This window comes from Geotrypetes seraphini, chromosome 6 (assembly GCF_902459505.1).
Source record: "Geotrypetes seraphini chromosome 6, aGeoSer1.1, whole genome shotgun sequence".
Lineage (NCBI taxonomy): Eukaryota > Metazoa > Chordata > Amphibia > Gymnophiona > Dermophiidae > Geotrypetes > Geotrypetes seraphini.
The window spans coordinates 28,192,409-28,216,366 of record NC_047089.1 but is presented as its reverse complement, the minus strand read 5'-3'; the positions used below and the strand labels follow the sequence as shown (position 1 = coordinate 28,216,366).

At 48.9% G+C, this 23,958-nt stretch overlaps 1 protein-coding gene across 3 annotated transcripts in view; it reads right to left on the bottom strand.

Annotated features, from left to right (window-relative positions):
- The window catches only part of PIWIL4 (piwi like RNA-mediated gene silencing 4), a 211,334-nt gene that overhangs the window by 54,946 nt on the left and 132,430 nt on the right, over positions 1-23,958 (bottom strand). For all 3 annotated transcript variants that reach the window (XM_033947501.1, XM_033947500.1, XM_033947502.1), the window contains exon 14: positions 9,839-9,911. In XM_033947501.1, coding sequence (XP_033803392.1) covers positions 9,839-9,911 — 73 coding nt within the window. The remainder of the gene's footprint in view (positions 1-9,838; positions 9,912-23,958) is intronic.

The following is a 23,958-nucleotide window of genomic DNA, read 5'->3' as shown; positions in this document are numbered from 1 at the left end:
AATCACCTGCAGCCTATAGGCGAGTCCCTAAATCAGACCTAACCACAGACTAACAATAATCAAATTAATAATCCCATTAATACTCACAAAATTCAATTTATTATGTCAAAAATATTCATTTCATGCAGTGGCCATTAAAAGGTACTATTATAGCAATTATCTTATTGGCCCATGTCAGAATGCCTCCTAAATGTCAGTCTAGGTCGACAAATGTAATCTTGTGTGTCTAAAAATGTGTTTTTGACTAGTGTTTGTGTGTGCGCGAGAGGTCCTGGGTTCAGGTTTCAAGAGGAGCAGTGGGAAGTAAATTAATGATATTACTAATAGCCAGGTGATTGCATAAATGTATATTTTATAGCAGTGGTTCCCAAAACTGTCCTGGAGGACCACCAGCCAGTCAGGTTTTCAGGATGGCCTTAATGAATATGCACTGGGCAGATTTGCATACCTATCATCTCTATTATATGCAAATATTTCTCATGCATATTCATTAGGGCTAAACCAAAAACCAGACTGGCTGGTGGTCCTCCAGGACAGGGTTGGGAACCACTGTTTTATAAAAATAGGCTTAATATTATAAAGATGTGGAGGGGTATAATCAAAACAAGCGTCTAAGTCCCCTTTTGGCCTAAGTCCCTAAACGTTCAACCCAGAAGCAGGGAAAGTGTCCATAACCAAAACAAACGTCCATGTTTTGATTATGGCCTTCCTCTGCCTAAACGCCCAATCTCCACTACGATTACAAGTACCCCCCCCGGCACGTCTACACTTTTTAGCCATAATGAAACAAAAACACGCCTAGGCCACAAACGTCCAACAGAAGGGCTGTTAGGCGAAGGAGGAGCCAGTCCTTCGCCTAAAAGCTGGATTCTGTAACAAGTGTCTGTCAAAAACAACACCGGTTACAGAATCCCCCCCCCAATAACGATCCAGGCAGGAGGGTGCCCAAGCCCTCCTGCCATGTCAAACCGCGACCTCCCCATCCCGACAACATCGGGGCAAGAGGTAGCTCAAGCCCTCTTGCCCCCCCGACTCCCCAACTCCCCGACAATATCGGGCCAGGAGGGAGCCCAAGTCCTCCTGGCCCTGGCGATCCCCCCCACCACTAGTTGTTCGGGCCAGGAGGGAGCCCAAACCCTCCTGGCCACGGCGATCCCCTACCCCCACCCCACATTACGGGCAGGAGGGATCCCAGGCCCTCCTGCCCTCGATGCAAACCCTCCTCCCCCAACGACCACCCCCCCCCAAGAACCTCCGACCACCCTCCCAGCCGACCCACGACCCCCCTGGCCGACCCCCAGGACACCCCCACCCACCTTCCCCGTACCTTTGTTTAGTTGGCCGGACAGACGGGAGCCAAACCCGCCTGTCCGGCAGGCAGCCAACGACGGAATGAGGCCGGATTGGCCCATCTGTCCCAAAGCCCCGCCTACTGGTAGGGCCTAAGGTGCCAGGGCCAATCAGAATAGGCCCGGGAGCCTTAGGCCCCTCCTGGGGGCGGGACCTGAGGCACATGGGCCCAACCCAGTCATGTGCCCAAGGCCCCGCTCCCAGGAGGGGCCTAAGGCTCCTGGGTCTATTCTGATTGGCCCAGGCGCCTTAGGCCCCACCAGTAGGCGGGGCTTTGGGACGGATGGGCCAATCCGGCCTCATTCCGTCGTTGGCTGCCTGCCGGACAGGTGGGTTTGGCTCCCGTCTGTCCGGCCAACTAAACAAAGGTACGGGGAAGGGGGATGGGGGTGTCCTGGGGGTCAGCCAGGGGGGTCACGGGTCGGCTGGGAGGGTGGTCGGAGGTTCTTGGGGGGGGTGGTCGTTGGGGGAGGAGGGTTTGCATCGAGGGCAGGAGGGCCTGGGATCCCTCCTGCCCGTAATGTGGGGTGGGGGTAGGGGATCGCCGTGGCCAGGAGGGTTTGGGCTCCCTCCTGGCCCGATGTTGTCGGGGGGGGGCAGGATCGGCTGGGCCAGGAGGGTTTGGGCTCCCTCCTGGCCCGAACAACTAGCGTGGGGGGGGGTCGCCAGGGCCAGAAGGACTTGGGCTCCCTCCTGGCCCGAACAACTAGGGGGGGGGGGGGGTCGCCAGGGCCAGGAGGGCTTGTGCTCCCTCCTGGCCCGATATTGTTGGGGAGTTGGGGAGTCGACGGGGCAAGAGGGCTTGGGCTCCCTCTTGCTCCGATCGTGTCGGGGGTGCCGCGGTTGGCTGGGGCAAGAGGGCTTTAGCTCCCTCTTGCTCCGATGTTCTGTGTGGGGGGGAGTGAGGCATCGCGGCAGAAGAGATGCCTCATCTCCCCTACCGCGATGCCATCACTCCTCTACCCGAACTGCCGCGGGTCGCGGCAGTTCGGGTAGAAGAGTGATGGCATAGCGGTAGGGGAGATGAGGCATCTCTCTTGCCGCGATGGTTAGGTTGCCGGGCCGCTGAACTGATGGCGCCAGCAGCCATCAGCTCAGCGGCCCGTTGTTCGGCACTTAGACCTGGTTTTCTTTCGTCTAAGTGAAAAAGGTCTAAGTGCCGACTAAACTGTATTGGTTATACCTGTTGTACGGCTAGGTGTAGGTCGGCCCACCTCCCGCCCACTGCCCGCCCTTTCCCCTCCTCTAAACACACCTCTTTTCTCTCTGTGCATTTAGAGGCAGGGGAAAGGTCTAAGCTGTTTTTAGATACGTCTAAAAACCAGCTTTGGTTATGGGTACTTGGACGATCAGGCTTTTTGATCGTCCAAGTAGCCATTTAGGACACTTTTTAGATGGTTGTTTTTTTTTTTTATTATTACCCCCATAATGCTTAGAAAAAGATGCACCATACATATTCTTTTTACTAAAGTGCAGAAAAATATTTTGTTATAGAGTTGCTTCTATGTGTGTATAGGAAAACATGTGGCTTTCCCAGAGCAGAAAAAGCTTAGGATTTACCTGAATGAATGTGTGTGTTTCTGGTTGTGAGGGAAAGAAGAGGGGGAGAAAGGAGGCAGAGAGAGAGCCAAGAACCAAGAGACAGGGTGGAATATGTGTGTATTTATTTAGGTTAGAACTTGTTTTAAAAATAGCCTCTATTGTTAGTAAATGTAATCTTAACATACTAGTCTTATAGCCCGTTACATTAACGGGTGCTAGAATATATGTGTGTGTGTCTGTCTTTATTTCTTTTTCTCTCTCCTTAGCCGCTTTCTGTATTTCTGTCTTTTCTCTTTTTTTTTTTCCTTGGCTGTCCACAACCACTCCTTGCCTGCTCCCCGTCCATTCTCCCTTCCTTTTACCTCCCCTGTGTCCTCCACCACCCCATCACTGCTCACCTTATCCAGCAGCAGCCCTTCTCCCTTTGTTTTACCTCCCCCATGTCCATCATCGCCTCCTTCCTGCTCCCTCTGTCCAGCAGTAGGCCTCCCTTCATTTTTCTGCCCCCCCTCCCCCCCAGTCCATTACATGGGCTCAGTTCCATAGAGAGCAATGGAGAAACCATAGCATTCAAAAGCTGCTCCTAACAGTCTGGAACACAGTCCCACTACTTTTCAGACTCTGGAGCAGCAGGGGTCATCTGCTCCTGCCCCTCCCTTCCAGACAGGAAAAGGGGCAGGGAGGCTATGAACTGGAACAAAAAAGAAAACAGTTTCTAATCCAGCCACTCTTCTTCTGCTGCTTCTGTCCCCTGGCCAAATGGCTGGCTGGCTGGCCTATTTCCCTGGATCGGCGTTCTGTGCAGGAGTTGCTGCCATTTTGAAGATCGGTCTGCCCTGCTCCTTGCCTTAGTATATTTTTAAGTTGAAAGACGCGGCGGCTCCTCTCAAGATCCCCGACTGCATCGGACTTCCGACGCAGGTGGGGATCCTGAGAGGAGCCGCTGTCTCATCTTTCAACTTAAAAATATACTAAGGCAAGGAGCAGGGCAGACCGAAGAACAGCACGGCTGACAGCCGCCGCGTCCAACATCTGCCTCAGGGGAGGAGAGAGAGTGTTTTGCGCGCATGCACACTCCTATCTGCGGTGCCCTACAGCACACAGAAAACGGAACACGCAATGGGAGTGCGCATGCACGGCTTAGGCTTTTATTATATTAGATGTTCCAACAACTTTCTGTGTCATAATTTAGTACAATGGCCCTTAATTGATTAGAAAGGTGTGACACTCTTACAGGAATGGTAGATGTAATCAGTCTGTCTGATATCTTTTGTTCCGTTCAAGTACTGTAGTTAACATATCTTCTTGGGAAATTCTTTTTGCGGGGCCTTTCAAGGGCCGAAGAAGGCAGAAGCTTGCTAGCGAGGGAGGTGGGCGGGGCTTCCCACCACAATTTGTGCTCCAGTGCGGTGTGGGAATGGTGTTGCTGCTCCTCTTTCCTGCAGGTGGAGAGCAGCGGCTGATCCGGGCCTTTAAAGGGCCGAAGGCAGGAATTTGCCAGCGAGGGAGGTATAATATGATCATATTTGCTAGCAGAAAAAATAAGCTTGCTGTAGTGTTTCGAACTATTTGTATTTTTCTAATCAGGACTTTTACAGCCAACATATACTGTACAAGATTTAAAAATTTACCTCAAAAAAATTTCCTTATACCCATCGTTTCACTTACATTGCCAAAAATCAAGTAATTTCACTAAACAGCTGTAAGTCACTTCACAAAGTTGTTTTTAGACCGACTGATTGAAGACTGAAATTGAATAATAGAAGCAGAAAGCACTAATTTTATATAAGTTTCCATAGTGTAGAAGCATCCATGTCCCCTCACCCCACTTCACCACCTCTCTTGCTTGCATCTCTTCCTTCCTTCCCACCCTCCTCTCTGGGCTGGGTCACTTTCTTCCTCCCCTACTTATGGGTCCAGCATCCATCTCCACTCCCTTCCCTTCCCTCTTCTTCACCCTGTGGGTCTACCATCCATGTCCCCTCCTCTCCCCCCCCAATTGCAGTTCAATATCTGTCCTCCTTCGTCTCCCCCCTCCTTCAGTGGGCCTGCTCTCTCTCACTCTTCAACTATCCCTATGTAGCATCTTCCTGCTACCCAGCTCCTGACCAGACAACCCCCTCACCTCCCTCATTTGGGTCTGGCCTCAAATCGATCCCCCTTCCTGTGTGGAACCCCTTACCCGCAGGCCCTCCCAAAACAGCAGTGGCAATGGTATCCAGTCAGCAGAGGAAATGCTGTAAACAGACTGCTTGAGACTAGCCCCGCTAGGGCCTTTCCTCTGCTGTGTTGAAAGTGATATGACAAAGGAAAGACCCTGGCGGAGCTAGCCACCACTTCCACAACCGACCGAACTGTTTCCATGTGGAAATGGGGAATCTTCAAAAATGCATTGGCTGCCTTGAGATCAAGGATGAGCCTTCAGTCTTTTGTGCCTTTCTTGGGCATGATGAAGAAAAAGGAGTCTCTGCCTGATTCCAATTTGACATTGGGTACCCATTCTATGGCTCAAATGTTGATGAGCTGCTGAAGTATGACACAGACCCTGGCCTCCTGGCTGGAGAGTCCAGAAATAGATTGGGGGTGGTGGTGAAAGAATTCTGTCTTGTGCCCCTTGTTCACAATGTCCACCACCCATTGGTCTGAAGATGTCTGGTCTCATTCCCTCCATAACACTTACATCTGCCCTCCTAAGTGTGGGGGTGCGGTTCTGAGCCTGGCATCATTAGGACTTTTTAGAGAAAGGATTGATGTGAGACCCAAAGGTGTGCTGGCGCCTGGGATTTGTATAGCACTGTCTGTACCCTTGGAAGGATCTCTGAGCGGAGAAGATCAAATTATTTGGGTGGGATTGGCAAGAGGGACGAAAATTACTCCGATTCCCCCCCCCCCCCCCCAGTGGAGTGACAGGGTCTGCTGTCAGGCAGGGACTTGGAGCAGTGGTTTACTATGCTAGTCATGAGTTCATCATGACCTTTCCCAAAAAGCATTTGTCCTTTGAAAGGCAGTCTGCTTAAAGTCGCTTTAGAAGCCGAATTGCCATCCCACTGCCTAATCTAGAGCATCCTGTGAGCAGAAACCACATAAGCCCAGACTTTGCCTAGGACTTTAATAAGCTCAAAGCATCCACCATATAATCTTCCACTTCCAGCATCAGCTGGGGGCAGGCCTCCACCAAGGGAACTCATCGCAGTCTCGTGTGACAGGCCCATGCAGCAATCAAGGCTGCTGCTGCTGCCTTAATGCCCAAAGACAGGACTTCAAACTGCTTCTTTAAAACCATGTCCAGACTGCGATCCTGCGAATCTTTTTGCATCACTTCTCCTTCGATCGGGAGGGCTGTGCGCTTGGTGATTGCCACTGCAGAGTCTACCTTAGGCTGATCAAACAGTTGCTGAAATTCTGGGGCTATGGAATAAAGCCTGGATTTAGCTTTTACAACCTTTAAAGAGCCTTAAGGGGTGCTCCCACTGCTCTGTAACCAGAGCAATGATGTTCGAGTGTGCCGGAAAAAACAAGGTCTGAGTACTAGAGTGGCTCATAACTGTACACTGAGAAGTGGAAGGCTGCAGTTCAAGTTTAAATTCTTTGACCGCATCCATAATAAAATGGTGGACCGAGACCAGCATATAGAAGGGTCATCACCTTGATCAGGGGCCAAAGAGGTATCTTGCTTGATGGACCCAAAAACTGAATTGGAGTCATCCAGGACCGAGGTAGTACCCAGTGATAAAAGTGGCATGGAATATGTCTTCCAACTCGGTCAGTCTGGGTTGGAGTGGTTATTGGCATTAGGAACCAGATCACTGAGCTTAGGGAGAGACGATTCACCCTGGAAACATTGCAACACAACCTCCAACAGTGAAGTGTGGCCCAGGTCCATTAAAAATGCTCTCCACATGAGCTGGACAAATTCTGGGGAGAAGCCTCGCCATTAGCAAAGACCAACCCCTGGAGAGACTCTCGAAAGACCCATGGGATCCACATGCCAGTGCTTTGTGCCCTCACTAGTTTCAGGTACCAGGTGGGATTTTCTTCCCATTTCCTGACCTAGGATGATTCTCTGGCCCTGGAAGAAGTGGAAGTGGCTAAGCTTGAAGTTCCTGTCCCCCTCCTTGTGCACACTATGGCAAGTGGTACATGGACATTCCTCCGCTGTCAATCCAGCAAACCAACACATGGATTTATGCTAGCACAGGTTGAGGAGTCCATCCCTATCGATTTTTGAGAATTTGAGGGATTTTGAAGCAGAAAAAAGATTGTTCAAAATCCAAGATGGCCACCATCAGAAAAATCGTGCCAAAAACGGCCTGTGGAAACTTAATTAAAAACCAAAACCCTCAAAAATAGGGATTTTAGAGGTGGCAAACCTGAACCCTACCCTTGGAAACCCTCAAAAATTACTTTTTCAGCCCCCCACCCCTCAATTTTCCATAGGAAATAATGCGACTGTATTCACTGCCAGTTCTTTTCCTGCAACTGAAGTGAAGGGAAAGGATCTTCTGCCTCAGAAACTTCTCCAATCAGTCCAATTCACAAAATCTTCGGGCTGCCAGTCGGATGGACCCCAACCGAGACCTCCACCCCCACGGAACTTGAAATGCGATGGTGGTGGGAAATACACAGCCGGTACCCTAAGATCCCGAGGACTCTTACTCAGGGTGCCCACAGCCTGTGCTTAAGCCTATGATAGGATTAGAAGGCAAGCTGGCTCCTAGGAGAACGGATCCCAAGCCCTGAAGTGGCATGCCGCAGGCTGACCCCACAGGTCCACCTGAAGGTTTGCCCTGTGAAGCTGCAGTTTGGTTCTGCGTCCTTTCCCAGGCAGAGATCCCCTAAAGAAGGGGGTCTCAGGGCACTGAAGCCACCCAAAATTCAAACATTCATCAAAAAGAAATGGAAAAATAAAGCAGAGCAAATTTGAAACACCTCTGCACAGTTCGCTTGCAGAAGGAAAAAACTGAAGGGGGCACTATACTATGCTGTATTGTGGGAGGTGCTGAAAGCTGTGAGTGTCACTTCTGAAAGACCTGGTTCACAGGTTGGGACTGAATACCATTCGTACAGAATCCAGAGTGGATGTAACAGAAGTAAAATTACCGTATTTTCGCGGATATAACGCGCACCATTGTAAAACGCGCACAGGGGTATAGCGCGCAGAAATCACGATATGTACAAAAACTTTTCTATACCGCGCTCAGGCATATAACGCGCATGCTGCCCGACTCTCCTCTGGCCACCCCGACTCTCCTTTCGCCCTCCCCGACTCTCCTCTGGCCACCCTGACTCTCCTTTCGCCCTCCCCGACTCTCCTCTGGTTGCCCCGACTCACCCTGACTTTCGGTGCACTGCCCCGACTCTCCTCTGGTTGCCCCGATCTGCCTGTCCCCCTTGAAGATCTGCCTGTCCCCCTTGAAGTCCTGTCCCCCCTTGAAGGTCTGCCTGTCCCCCCTTGAAGGTCTGCCTGTCCCCCCTTGAAGTCCTGTCCCCCTTGAAGGTCTGCCTGACCCCCTTGAAGATCTGCCTGTCCCCCCTTGAAGTCCTGTCCCCATCCTGAAAGCCTGATGCCCCCCCTCGACGTCCGATTCTTCTCCCCCCTCGGCAGGACCACTCGCACCCCCACCCCGAAGGACCGCCGACTCCCCGACAATATTGGGCCAGGAGGGAGCCCAAATCCTCCTGGCCACGGCGACCCCCTAACCCCACCCCGCACTACATTACGGGCAGGAGGGATCCCAGGCCCTCCTGCCCTCGACGCAAACCCCCCTCCCCCCCCAGCCGACCCGCGACCCCCCTGGCCGACCCCCATGACCCCCCCACCCCCCTTCCCCGTACCTTTGGAAGTTGGCCGGACAGACGGGAGCCAAACCCGCCTGTCCAGCAGGCAGCCAACGAAGGAATGAGGCCGGATTGGCCCATCCGTCCTAAAGCTCCGCCTACTGGTGGGGCCTAAGGCGCGTGGGCCAATCAGAATAGGCCCTGGAGCCTTAGGTCCCACCTGGGGGCGCGGCCTGAGGCACATGGGCCAAACCCGACCATGTGTCTCAGGCCGCGCCCCCAGGTGGGACCTAAGGCTCCAGGGCCTATTCTGATTGGCCCACGCGCCTTAGGCCCCACCAGTAGGCGGAGCTTTAGGACGGATGGGCCAATCCGGCCTCATTCCTTCGTTGGCTGCCTGCCGGACAGGCGGGTTTGGCTCCCGTCTGTCCGGCCAACTTCCAAAGGTACGGGGAAGGGGGGTGGGGGGGTCGTGGGGGCGGTCGGAGGTTCTTTGGGGGGGTGGCGGTCGTTGGAGGGAGGGGGGTTTGCGTCGAGGGCAGGAGGGCCTGGGATCCCTCCTGCCCGTAATGTAGTGCGGGGTGGGGTTAGGGGGTCGCCGTGGCCAGGAGGGTTTGGGCTCCCTCCTGGCCCGATATTGTTGGGGAGTCGGCGGTCCTTCGGGGTGAGGGTGCGAGTGGTCCTGCCGGGGGGGGGGATGTATCGGACGTCGGGGAGTCGGCCGGGCAAGAGGGCTTGGGCTCCCTCTTGCTCCGATCGTGGATGCGGGTGCGGGTGGGAGCGCGTGCGAGCGGTCGTTCGGGGTGGGGGTGCGAGCGGTCCTGCTGGGGGGGTGAATCGGGCGTCGGGCGGGGTGGGAACTATGTTTAAAAACTTTTGTATACCGCGCTCAGGCATATAACGCGCGAGGGGTATGCGCGGTACGTAAAATCACGTATAACGCGCGCGTTATATCCGCGAAAATACGGTACACCTGCAACTTTGCAGCTGGAGCACTGCTATGCCATCAATTGCATTATGCCAAGGTTACCCATACATTGTAATTAGTGAAATCTCAAGATAATAAGATCTGAAAATAAAATGTCATTTCAACAGCATCAATGAGAACATATAATCCATCATTCTTACCAATTTCTTGCCCCTCTATAAAAGCTAACACAATACATACCAGCTGTACATCAGGATCCACATGTTGTTGTAGCACTCGAAGAAAAGCTGATGTGCTATCTTCCGCCTGCACCCTATATGAAAAAAGGAGGCAGAAGGTTAAGATGAAGTGATTGAAAGGAATCGATCGAAGTTTCAACATCCTGAGGTAGCTTGGATAGAGGAACCCTGGCCATCATCTGTGTTTTTTGATCTTTTGTGTTCAAATAAGTAAAATATTCTGCTCTTATACAGATGACTGATTGAATTTTTTGAATCTTTGCATTGCACAAGACTAAAAGATAAGCCCACTAGAGGAGGTTTTTTATGCCTATGAGTTTTCCCTACCCTGTCTGTAATCCACTACTCAATCTCTGTAGGGTGGTGGTGGGGTTCTGAGGTTTTTTCGTCCCATTGTTTTGGAGGCTGTTCTGACCAGGTTCAGAGCTCTAGATTCAATTTTAATCTTATACTAACATTTGTTCATTGCACACCTTCTATCATACTGTGTATGGTCAACTTTGTTTGCATACAGGTTTAGCAGTTCTTTTGCTTAGTAGAATAGATTTTTGTACATTTATAGATTTGATGTGGGCAATTTTGGGAAACAGATGCTGGTGGGGGGAGGGGGAAGAAGTATAGAATAAGATAGGCAGTTTGAAAAGAGCAATTTCCTAACTGCTATATTTAATTTTATCTTAGTTTCCGTGCTGCAGATGTTAGAACTGTTTCTCCCAGAGAAATATACTGGGCTTTCTTTTTTGGGGGGTGGTGGCTTATTTCTCTGGATATGGTTGGACGTGGCTTACTTTCAAACTCAATGTGGGGTTTTTCACTATTTTTCACTCATGCCATGTTCCATTTTGTTAGGTTTTGGAGAGTTATTTTTCTCTAAGACTGACATTCTTGACCCCCTTTTGTATAATTATTTCCAGCTTCTGTTAGGTTTGGGAAAAACATCAGTAGACTAGAAGTGATGTTGGAGACAATTAACTCAAACACAGGAATCTGACACATCCAGTGTTTCAGCACTATTTATCTGCCTCTGGGGTCTAAAAACAAAATTTTGCACATACATTCAGAATTAAAAAGCATAAAATTAAATATCTACTAATCAAATATACACGCATGAATGGAAACAGGGAGATGTATATGATATCAAATTACAAAATATAAAAAATGCAAAAATTTTCAAAGAAAAGAAACTTTACTGTATCCTGGTCTCCAAAGCTCACAAAGAAAGATATCTGGAAATTATCATACAATCTTAGGGCAACAAAATAAACAGAAACAGTAAAAATAGAAAGATTAGGTTCTTACTGTAAGGTTTAGCTCCCCTAATGTAAGGTTTGGAGGGGTAATGTTGAGATGGCCTTACAATCTGCCAGGTCCAATACCCTCACAGAAGATTCAGTAGGAAGTAAAATCAAATGATAAGCATAGCCAGAAGTGATTACATAGAGAATATATATATATATAGTGCAGAAATAAGCTTAATATTACAGAACAGCAAGATTCATAAAGATTACAATTAAGCATTACTATTAATGAGAGAGAAAAGGCAGTTTCCCTGCCTTACAGAGTTCAGAGGAAAGACAGAGAAGAAGGTGGTGATGTTCCAAACAGAGAGCAAGAGAGAGGTGATGATCCAGGGAGACCCAGGAGGGGGGGGGGGGGTGATGCAGAGAGGAGGCTTTTATAGATTGGAGTCTTATTCTAAAAATAGAATCTATTAAACTTCCATAGAATCTATTGAAGTTAAGTAGCCCTATCTTTTGTAAACTGTTTGAAACAATGGTTAGTTTCATGGATAAGGAAGGTGAGTGATGTATGAGAGACTGGAGAAGAATAGAGGATGAAACTGTCCCTTACAGACTGGAGTCAAATGTAATTTCCAGTATGCCTCTGACAATGGTTTCTGATTAACCTTAGCTATCTGTGCTAGCTCATGTACCTGGACTTATTGTGTATCTTAAGCTGTCCATCTTAAGCACCAGACATTAACACATCTTAGCTGTCTTTAGCACCGCTTTGTTGTAAGGTCCTTTGTTACCTTTAAGCACTGATTTAATTTAGGCTGGTTAAGGCTGTTTGCAATGACACGCCCTAAGGTCAAACATAAATGATATGATCTCCCATAGGCCTTTGCTGACATTGATTAGGCCAACCAAAAATGCTGAGGCTGACATCTCTCATACTTTTTTTTTAAATGAAGGCAAGCTTGTGGGACCCTTCTATATGGCATGCACTTCTGCAACTGTTTTGTAAACAGTCAGTTTGCCTCTCGCGGATGCCTCTCTTACCTCCAACATTATATCTACACGTCCCCTTGTCCTGCACAATCTCCAAGCTATGAAGATAAACAGTTCCCATTATGAGTTCAAACCTCTGTCTTAGGTTGTACAGTTATCTGGGCAGGTAAATCCAATATGATATATCTTACCCATCGTTGAGCAAATGAACAGTGTATAAGGGATGCAGGGAGCTTTCTCAGGAGGTTCAGGCGTAAAGGTACCAAGATGCCATGAGTATGAGAGTATGGGATTTGAGATCATATATTATGTCTGACCCTGTATGCAATGCAATAGGCCATGCCAAATCAACCAAATCAGAACCAAATTAGCAAGTGTCAGAGAAGATACTGGAAATTCATGTATAACTGTCTTAAAAGCTAGGAGGAACTTTGTGGGATATGCGTTGTAAAGAAATGTACATATGTTTCATTTTACAGCAAAGGAAAATCATAACAATACATAGCAAAATTTGTACAATAATTAAGATAATGATAGGGTGAATTAAACATTAAATACATGATTTGCAGTGGGCGAATACCCAAAGAAAAGTTCCTAAACTGAGACATGAGCATCTCGTAGCAAATTTTCAACAGTTTGTGCAATCTGTACATTTTCAAAAGTGATGGTATGATTCACTTCTTTGGAGGTTTTCTTAAGTTGTTCAATGTAAGAATGGAGTTCTGTAAAATTCAGCAGTTTGTGAAATGTCTCATTCCCCATACCAAGAGGTAGTGAGTGGATGCACAGCATATGAAATAAAGTCTGGAATGTCCATAGAATCATTAGTAACCAGAGGTATGGAGTAGGTTGTCCCATTAATGCTGATGGAGGACAGAGGTGAATGACTACACCAGATATTGTTCAGTAAATAAGTTGAACTGTACAGCAAAGCATTCTTAGGAAGGTGGCTGTCATGAATTCGGGGATCCAATGAACAGGAAACATTTTGTGGAAAGAACAGGTGAAAACAAAAGTGTCCAGCTCTGAGGTGATACATCATGTGTGAGGAAGTAGAGAAGCAGGAGATCTTTGCAGTCAGGGTGCAGGAAGATGAATTAGTTCAGTAGGAGCTGACAGTCTCTTTAAACTGGCGAGATGCATACTTGGGATGAAATGATGTCTGCACAGGATCTGTCAGTCTCTTTAAACTGGTAAAGTTCACCCATGTGATGAAATGATGTCTGTGCATACAGGGAGGGATACACTGGCTTGAAAGGAGTCCAGATATCATTCAGCTGCTGTACTCCAGTGAGGTGATCCAAAGAAGGGATAGAAAAAGAGAGAGAGAGACCAGGTTGCCTGTACTGAATGTGGCAATATGTGACAGTATTAATGCATTTAAACTGGTAAAGGTATGGCAAAAGAGAGAGACACCGTATTCAGGCACTTAATATACTCAATATATATGTTTTTGTGTGCTGCACACAAATATTATGGCACTCAAGAGAGACCATAATTATGTACTGAATGTATTTTTAAAAAAATGTCAGAAATGTGTACTGAATTGATCATATCTAGTGAGCACCATAGAATAAACACTGTATAAAACCTTTTACCTCGATAATCTTTCCAGTAGACAGGTGTAGAAGTCCTGAACAGCTTGGGAATTCACCCCCAAATCGGGTGTTTTGCAGAAGGCATCAATTATTTTCTTCAGCTCCGCCTCCTTCTCCAGTGGGCTGTACTGTAGACTCTCAGGTTGTACCAAAGCAACCTAATAACATCAAAACAGAAGAAGGGGTTATGGGGAAGCTCCCTTATGATAACTAATGCTCTGTTCTGCTCTGTAAGTAACATGCCTAAAACATATGATAAACATGAAAATGGAAAAAAAACAAGATAGATCCATCAAGCCACCTACCTGAGTGCAACCTTCACCAACAGCTGAGAGATCTTATAGTTGTCTTGGTTGGCTCTTGAATTCAAGGAGCCTTTTTGCTCTGCAACCCTGCTAGATAGGGAAATGCAAACTCTGTTAAGACATTCTTGACTGAGGCAGAGGGTCTACTATTCTGTAGCCCCGTTCTTGATATCATAAGCAGGGACAAGGAATATTGATGGGCGGGTTTCAGGACCTCTACACCCGTTGCATCAGAAAGAAAGATTAGATCTTTATCTTGATAATCTTCTTTCCTGTAGATGGGTGTAGAGGTCCTGAACATTTGGTATGTACTTAAGCAGTCCCTAGTGTCCTGGGTGGGAAAGAGCCAACACTGAGGACCCAAAAGCTGTGTCCAGGTGAGCTGCTATATCAACCCTGTAAAACTGTGAGAAAGTATGAAAGGTGGACCACATCTCTGCTCTACAAATCTCTTCTAATGGTATTTCCTGCAACTTTGCTCAAGAAGCTACCACCCCTCTAGAGATCGGAGGCTGCTTTCTGCTTCCGATATACGCTACAGATATAGCCATATGAGAGGGCAGCCAGCTGCAGATACCACCTCAGACTGATCTTCACTTCCGGAAATCAGGGAAGCGGTTGCTGAAGCGAGTTTCATCTGGGGAGACCACTGAGAAAAGAGTCTTGGAGAGACCTTATGTGCCCTCTTGCCCAAGTGACCATTTCTATGGCTGCACCATCGACCCCAGGACCTGCAGATAATGCCACTCCGTGGTGGACTCTGTAGCAGGTATGAAATCTGCTTCTGGAGCTTCCGTTTTGTCACAATCCTATCCCTAAAGTGCAGCTTTCGCCAGGGCAGGCTACTGTTAAACCTGGCCCAGTGATCCAGAGGGCCAATCACGGGGATAGGATTGTGACCAAGCCTAAGGAAAAACCTAGCTTGCCCTTTAATTCAGTCGGGGCTGAGCTCCAGGGAGGTGATGAGGAGAGTTGGGACAGCCCACAAGAGTCCCAGAGAGAGCTCCCTTCCCCTGGCCTCTCCCAGCTGAAGGGAATGATTAAGCTCCCAAAGACAGCCAGGAGAAATCGTCAGAAAGCTCCTCCCCCTCCAAGGGCAGGTCAGATTCCCCTAGGTACTTTAGAGGCTGCTCTGAGAAGGAGAAGGGCAGTCTGCTCAGGGCCAGACCTGGAAAGGATCTCTCCTGCTGAAGGTTTTCCAGAATCTCAGGACTGGGAAATGCAGGAGCCTGACACAGCCCCTTTGGCCAGCCAGTTACTCAGTGAGGAACCCATGGAGTTTGGAGAAACTGTCAGCCTGCCTGAAGAGGTACCAATGGAAATGAGCTAAGTGGCAGGGCTGAGAGCTGTAAGATTTATAATCCTCCTGGGTTTGGGGTTTACACTGTGTGAGAATGGATGTTTGATTCTTGCATTCCTTTAAGGGACTTGTGCTGGCTGTGACTGCCCTGCTTGAGGGAAGCAGGAGAAAAAAAAGAAAGAAAAAAAAAAAACGTTTTTCTTTTTGTACTAAACTTTGAATACCTGAAGTCCAGAAGTTTAATTAATGTTCTTTCTGGCTGTGGTAATTACCTGAGGGAAGTGAGGAGATAATTGGGGAGAATCCACTTTCCATACAAGGAGGGTTAGTGGGGCCATTCGTGGCATTCTGTTATTCAGAAAAGTTTTATAGTGGATTCACTTACTCCCCTCCCCCACATCAGTTCAGTTAAGCTGAGTGGGAAGAAGCCAGCTGAACTTCAGGGCTTGATTACAGCACTACCAGCAGTGCTTGCTATATTATTGAAAGACTATTGAAGTTTAATGAACCTGCATTTTGGATGTTTATTTGGACTATAGGATAACGTTACTTACCTGCATTAAGGTGATAGCTGAGCCTTGTGTTTTGGATTCAGCTATATTTTTGTTTATGGATTTTTCCTATATTTGGGGAGTCAGGACTGGGTGTGGAAACTGACTCCCTCATTCCAATTGACAATAAAGCACTTAATTTTGCATCATGAACTCATTTTTCATATCATTTATATTTCTTGAGTCATGAAGAGTGTTCCAGCAGGACTTCCTACCTAAAGGAAGCACGTCGAGGTGGCGTTCAGGTGAGCGGAGACCGGCATCACTGAAGGCACAGGTACCGGCTCCGTTACAAGTGGTGTCAGAAGTGGGATATAGCGCCTCCTGCTGGACATTCAGTGAACTTTGGGAAAAAAAAAAAATTTTTTTTGGATATAGTTGAAAAAAAAAAAAAAAAAAAAAAAGTTTGGACTTTTGAATGATTTATTTCTTTAGCTTGTTTTTTTAGTTTATTGTGTTGGTTCCTGTTTGCGAGGAGCTGGGTTCCAGACGTCTTCCAATCGGCGGTGCAGTGGAAGCAAGTGTCCGGAGGAGTCCAGCTATTCCGGCAGAGAACCAGAGTCGGGGAAGAAACCTCAGGAGTTCCGGACGTCTATATTGGAGGACAGAGACGCAGTGAGCGACTGGGGGCCAAGGAGGCCTACAAACCAAAGGCGCCGACTCGCCTAGCCCTCTGGTAAGGTACCCGACCAGGGGTGGGTGAGGGGATTGGCTACCCAGTTATTTTGGTACCGCACTTGGGTTGGTCTCTCTGTTTATTTTTTCCCAGGTGTCGGGCCAAGATGGACCAGCCACAGCCGTGGATGTCGTTCCTGAGGGACGACAGGCAAAGCCAGTCCAGGGACCTACAGGCCGCCCTGAAAGCAAGCCAGGACGAATGGACTCATAAGCAAGAAGGGCAAGTACGACAGCATGAGGAGTTGATGAGGGTGATGAACACCCAGGCCGAGGCCCTGAGACAGTTATTACGACCACCGGGGGCCGAAACTCCCACTATGTCGACAGTGGACCAGAACAGCTCCTCTGCGGTAGGACAGAACCTTTTTCCTTTGCTGGACATAACTGAAGGCAGGGATGGTCCTGAGCCCAACCAAGGGTTAGGGAGGCCCAGGGGGGGCGATGCTCAAAGGACCGAACCCCAGGGGAAAAGGGTTAGGGACGATGTAGAGGGTGACTGGTTGGACAGTCTGTGGCCCTCTCCCGAGGTTGAAGTAAATTCCGCTCCTTACTCAAGGCAGCCTAAGGAGGGGGGAAGAGACACCCGCGTTAGGAAGACCCTTAAGAGAAGCCCTCTGCGGTGTTGGAGCTGTGGGGAAAAGGGGCATGTCCAACGAAGTTGTGGGACCAGGAAAGACCCAGTAGCCGAATGGGGGCCAGATAAATATAACCCTAGGGAATACCAACTTCCTGTTTCAATTGCTGGAAAACAGGTTATGGCCCTAATAGATACGGGTGCAGACCAATCTATGTTGGCGGCTGATCAGTATCACTGTCTGTTCCCGGGGGAAAAGATAAGTGGGAAAGAAAGGACGGTGGTCATTAGGTGTGTGCATGGAGATAGTCTCAGGTATGTTCTCCGGCCAACGACGATGTTGTATGGAGATAGGGTCTACAGGGTAGATCTAGCTATTGTGCCCAAAGCTCCCTATTCCCTGATTTTAGGTAGAGATTGGGAAGGTTTGGGGGAGTGCCTAAGGGCCAGACAGGGCTTGGTGGGGACACGCTCCCAGGGTCCGGTGAAGACTAAGGAGGAGGAAGGGCTTGACCATATTTTTCCCTTTAGAGGGGAGGTGGTAGGAAGTCCTTCATCGAGACAGTCTCGACAAACCTCCGCCCAGAAAAAACTTCAGAAACATCAGAGGAGTCAGGCTTTAAGGAAGGTTACCAGTTTAAAGGAAATACCCTGGCTTCCCCAGGATATTAGAGAGGCTTTCCCCACATTTCAGGCCGAACAAAAGGCCGACGCCTCGCTCCAGGAAGCTTGGCAGCAAGTCTCTGTACCTATCCCGGGGAAGATTCGGTTTCGCATAAGGCAGGGACTGTTATATAGGCTGAGGGGAGGGCCGCCCTCGAAAGAGACCCAGGAACAACTAATGGTACCTCAAGGGTTTCGCAAGTTGATATTGCAATCTGCGCACGACCATCCCCTAGCGGGTCACAAAGGGGCAGAGGCCACCGAAATTCAGGTTTTGAGGAGGTTTTTTTGGCCGAGCCTATCCCAGGAGGTGGCACGCTTTTGTCAGTCTTGCCCCATCTGCCAAAAACTATCCCTCAAGAAACCCCCACGGGTCCCGTTAGTATCGGTCCCTAGGGTAGAGGAACCGCTAGCAAGGTTAGCCATGGATATGGTGGGACCGCTAGAGAGGACTCCTAGGGGGCATAATTTTATTCTAGTCGTCATGGATGTGGCTACTAGGCATCCATGGGCTTTCCCGCTGAGGAAATCTTCCTCGGCGGCTATTATGAAAGAATTGGTAGGGCTGTTTTGCACGGTAGGATTCCCCAAGGAGGTACTTACTGACCAGGGGAGTAATTTCCTGTCAAGAGAAATGGAGAAGTTCTGGACAGGGTTTGGAATTAGACACATAAAAACTTCAGCCTACCACCCACAAGCCAATGGGTTGGTTGAACGATTCAACCAGACACTTAAACAGATGTTAAAAAAAGTGACAGGCCCGGATAGGAAAGACTGGGACCTGTTCATCCCGTTAGTATTGTTTGCGGCCAGAGAAAAAGTGCAAGACTCCCTTGGGGTCAGTCCCTTCGAGATGCTGTATGGGAGAACCCCCCGCGGAGTTTTGGACATTATTAGAGATCAGTGGGGGTCCCAGGAGCAGGAGGAGACTAATGTTATATCCTACCTGACTCAGTTAAGGAAGAGACTAGCACAAGTGGCGCGGATAGGGAAGGACAATTTGGAGTGGAGTAGAGATAGGCAAAAGTTTTATTATGACCGGACTGCTAAGTCCCGTCAACTTAAAATAGGAGATAGGGTATTGGTCCTCATACCCTCGGACCCCCACAAATTCCTCGCCGAATGGAAAGGGCCCGTCACGATTGTGGAAAAGCTCAATGAGGTAGACTATAGAGTCAGGGATGAGAAGAATAGGGTACAGACTTACCATGTTAATCTTCTGAAGCCCTGGCGGGAAAGAGAGGTGTTGGCAGTGATAGCTGAACAGAAGCAAGACGAGGACTTAGGGCCTCAAATAGCTGATTTAAGGCAGTCCGAAGGGGTCAATATTGGGACCAGTTTATCGGAGGACCAAGCTAAACAGCTTGAGACCCTGGTCCGGGACTTCCAGGATGTATTTTCCCCAGTACCGGGATGCACCAAAGTGGTGACCCATGAGATACTCACTACCCCGGGGAGGATAGTGAGGGTAAAACCTTATAGGTTAGCAGAAAAAAAGAAAGAATTGGTGCAGAATTTGGTGGAGGAAATGCTAACCCTGGGGGTGATCGAGCCATCCCAGAGCCCTTGGTCAAGTCCTATTGTGATCGTTCCCAAGGCCGATGGCACCCCCAGGTTTTGTATTGACTTCCGGCAGCTTAATGAGATATCGCAATTTGATGCGTTTCCGATGCCCAGAGTGGATGAGCTCTTAGATCAATTAGGACAGGCCCAATACCTCTCCACTATTGACCTCACAAAAGGATATTGGCAAATTCCGCTGTCGTCCAGTGCAAGGCCTAAGACCGCATTCAGCACCCCTGGGGGCCTCTATCAGTTTCGGCGCATGCCGTTCGGCCTTCATGGGGCCGCGGCTACATGTCAAAGAGGGGTCATGGAGGTACTGAGAGGGCACCAGGCCTACGCTGATGCCTACCTCGATGACATAGTGATACATTCCCAGGATTGGAGCCAACACCTAAGGCATGTCAGGGCCATCTTAGAATCATTGCGGTTGGCGGGATTTACTGTCAACCCAAAAAAATGTTATCTAGGACAAAGACAGGTGAAGTATCTGGGGTACATGGTGGGCAGAGGGCAAATTAGGCCCCTCATCGATAAGGTTGAATGTGTGAGAAACTTTCCGTGCCCCACATCAAAGAAACAGCTCCGAGGGTTCCTGGGCCTTGTCGGGTACTACAGGCGATTTGTACCCAACTTCGCCACCCGTGCTTCAGCCCTCACTGATATGTTGAGGAAAGATAGGCCGGACACACTGAGATGGGAGGGGGCGGGCCGAGAGGCACTAGAGGACCTCAAGAAGGCTTTGTGTACAAACCCGGTCCTGAGGTCCATTGATCTAGCCAAACCTCTGATCCTGCAAACAGACGCCTCTGGCACTGGATTAGGGGCGATCTTGAGTCAGGAGGTACTAGGGGTAGAACACCCGGTATTGTATTTAAGCCGGAAGCTACACCCCAATGAGCGTAATTACGCGACGGTAGAATTGGAGTGTCTTGCTGCGAAATGGGCGATGCAGACCCTGGAATATTATTTACAAGAACGGGAGTTTACTTTGATAACCGATCATGCTGCGCTGAAGTGGCTGAATACCATGAGGAACAACAACTCTCGCCTCACTCGGTGGTATTTAGCCCTTCAGACGTTCCGGTTCCGGGTACTGCATCGGCCAGGGCGGTTGAGTACGAATGTGGACAGTCTATCGAGAATGCAGACTGTGACTGAAAGAGATTTAGGATCCCAGGATGGGCAGCCCTTAAAGGTGAGGGTATGTCACAATCCTATCCCTAAAGTGCAGCTTTCGCCAGGGCAGGCTACTGTTAAACCTGGCCCAGTGATCCAGAGGGCCAATCACGGGGATAGGATTGTGACCAAGCCTAAGGAAAAACCTAGCTTGCCCTTTAATTCAGTCGGGGCTGAGCTCCAGGGAGGTGATGAGGAGAGTTGGGACAGCCCACAAGAGTCCCAGAGAGAGCTCCCTTCCCCTGGCCTCTCCCAGCTGAAGGGAATGATTAAGCTCCCAAAGACAGCCAGGAGAAATCGTCAGAAAGCTCCTCCCCCTCCAAGGGCAGGTCAGATTCCCCTAGGTACTTTAGAGGCTGCTCTGAGAAGGAGAAGGGCAGTCTGCTCAGGGCCAGACCTGGAAAGGATCTCTCCTGCTGAAGGTTTTCCAGAATCTCAGGACTGGGAAATGCAAGAGCCTGACACAGCCCCTTTGGCCAGCCAGTTACTCAGTGAGGAACCCATGGAGTTTGGAGAAACTGTCAGCCTGCCTGAAGAGGTACCAATGGAAATGAGCTAAGTGGCAGGGCTGAGAGCTGTAAGATTTATAATCCTCCTGGGTTTGGGGTTTACACTGTGTGAGAATGGATGTTTGATTCTTGCATTCCTTTAAGGGACTTGTGCTGGCTGTGACTGCCCTGCTTGAGGGAAGCAGGAGAAAAAAAAGAAAGAAAAAAAAAACGTTTTTCTTTTTGTACTAAACTTTGAATACCTGAAGTCCAGAAGTTTAATTAATGTTCTTTCTGGCTGTGGTAATTACCTGAGGGAAGTGAGGAGATAATTGGGGAGAATCCACTTTCCATACAAGGAGGGTTAGTGGGGCCATTCGTGGCATTCTGTTATTCAGAAAAGTTTTATAGTGGATTCACTTACTCCCCTCCCCCACATCAGTTCAGTTAAGCTGAGTGGGAAGAAGCCAGCTGAACTTCAGGGCTTGATTACAGCACTACCAGCAGTGCTTGCTATATTATTGAAAGACTATTGAAGTTTAATGAACCTGCATTTTGGATGTTTATTTGGACTATAGGATAACGTTACTTACCTGCATTAAGGTGATAGCTGAGCCTTGTGTTTTGGATTCAGCTATATTTTTGTTTATGGATTTTTCCTATATTTGGGGAGTCAGGACTGGGTGTGGAAACTGACTCCCTCATTCCAATTGACAATAAAGCACTTAATTTTGCATCATGAACTCATTTTTCATATCATTTATATTTCTTGAGTCATGAAGAGTGTTCCAGCAGGACTTCCTACCTAAAGGAAGCACGTCGAGGTGGCGTTCAGGTGAGCGGAGACCGGCATCACTGAAGGCACAGGTACCGGCTCCGTTACAGTTTGTGTGGATCTGAAAGAAAGACCTGGCCCAAAGGCAGTGTCAAACAAAACTCCAAGTATTCAAGGCGATGGGTCTGCTCTAGCTGGCTCTTCTTAAAGGTGACAGCACTAACCAACTTGAGGTCCAGAATTGCCCTCCAGTCATCTTTCTTTGCTACAATGAAGAATATGAAGTATCTGCTCGAGTCAGATTCTTTGTTTGGAACTGGCTCTATGGCACAAAGATCCAGTAGCCTTTGTACTACTGCTCGGACTATGAGGGCTCTTTCTGGCTGGCTAGAGAATCTACATAGAGATCAGGAACGGGGGCACAAAACTCAATTTTGTAACCTTCTCAAACAACTTCTAGGACCCAACGGTCTGCGCCTGAATCCAGACTGACCAAAAGGCCAACAGCCTGCCCCCTATATGGGGAGGGTTGGCCCCTGTCCTGGCGTCATTGTGCTTTTTGGAGGTTGGGGAGGGATGAAAGCTAAAGGCTTGCTGTCTCCTATTCCCACTGATCCTTGGCTGTGATCCTTGAAAAGTCTTCTACATTGCTTGGCCTCGAAAATTCCCACATCCCACACCCTAAGTTGTCCAGGGTCTGCTGTCTGGCAAGGCCTTAGGGCAACAGTCCGTAATGCTGGCCATCAGATCATCCAGACCCTTGTCAAATAACATCTGCCCTTGAAAGGGAAGCCTGCTCAGAGTGGCTTTAGAGGTTGAATCTCCTGCCCACTATCTGATCCAGAGCATCCGCTGGGCAGAGATAGCATAGGCTGATACCTTGCTCATAACTCTGATGATATCATACAGAGCTCCTCAGATAGGAGCATTTGGGGCTGGGACTCAAGACAGATGGGTATGGCAAGCATGTGCCACAAAGGAAAACTGTAGCTGCTGCCTTAATCTCTAGGGTCAAAGCTTCAAATTGCCACTTGAGAAAAATGTCCATTTTACGGTCCTAAGTATCCTCACACCACCTTCACTAGGTACGGAGGTTCATTTGATGACCTGCACCACCAGTGAATCCACCTTTGACTAAACAATTCCTCGAAATCCGGAGCCATTGAGTAAAGCTTAGCCATTCACTGGGATCCTTCTGGTGACTCCCAGTGGTCTGTAGCCAGCTTTGTGCTATCCGGATGTGAGGGAAGGAACGCGGTCGGAGCAACTGAGCCACTCATTATTGAGTACTGTAATAAGGGTGCTGGAGGAACTTCCAGGGCTACTACTGCTTCTTGACCACTGTTTTCATGCAAATAACCAGACTCTGCCAGGGAAACTGCATCCTGGGACAATAGTGACATGAACTTGAACTTTCCATCCTCCCAGTCCATGGCAGAGTGAACCTCCTGGTCCAGCTGTGTGTCCTCTTCTGGTAAGGGTACATGCTAGGGGAGATTCCTTGCACCACCGTCTTCATTGCACCAAACACAAACTCTGAGGACCATGGGGAGGGGAGTGCGTTTGGGGTTTGTGGGGATCCAGGGGGGGGGGGTTGGTCTTCTGGCAGGAGGGTTTGGGCCTCCTCCTGCTGGTATTCGGGGTGGGTGGAATGGGGTGTGCCTTCGGCAGGAGGGCTTGGAATCCCTCCTGCCGGTATTCAGAGAGTGGGGGGGTGCCTTTTTGGCAGGAGGGCTTGAGATCCCTTCTGCCAGTCAGCTGTTAGGGCTTCAGGTGTGTGTGTGGGGGGGGATTTAGTGGTTTCAGGCAGGAGGGCTTGGGATCCCTTCAGCCCGTCAGCTGTTAGGGCTTCAAGAAGGGATGGGAGTTCTTTCCGTAAGGAGAGATTGGGCATCTCTCCTGCCGGTTCGCGGCAGTTTGGGGGATGGGTGTCGGCAGGAGAGATTAGGCATCTCTCCTGCCGCGATTGTTGCGGTGGGGGGTGGACAGGTTGTCTGGGCTGCTCAGTGGCCCCTATTCGGAACTTATATCTGTTTTGACTTGGTCTAAGTCAAAAAGTATAAGTTCCGACTAGGCAATCTCGTTAAACTTTTGGTTATATTTGCAGTACGACTAAATTTAGGTTGGCCTCCTCCCACATTTTTCCCTCCTCCAAAAATGCCTCTTTTCACTCTAGGCGTTCAGAAGCAGGGTAAAGGCCTAAGTTGGTTTTAGAT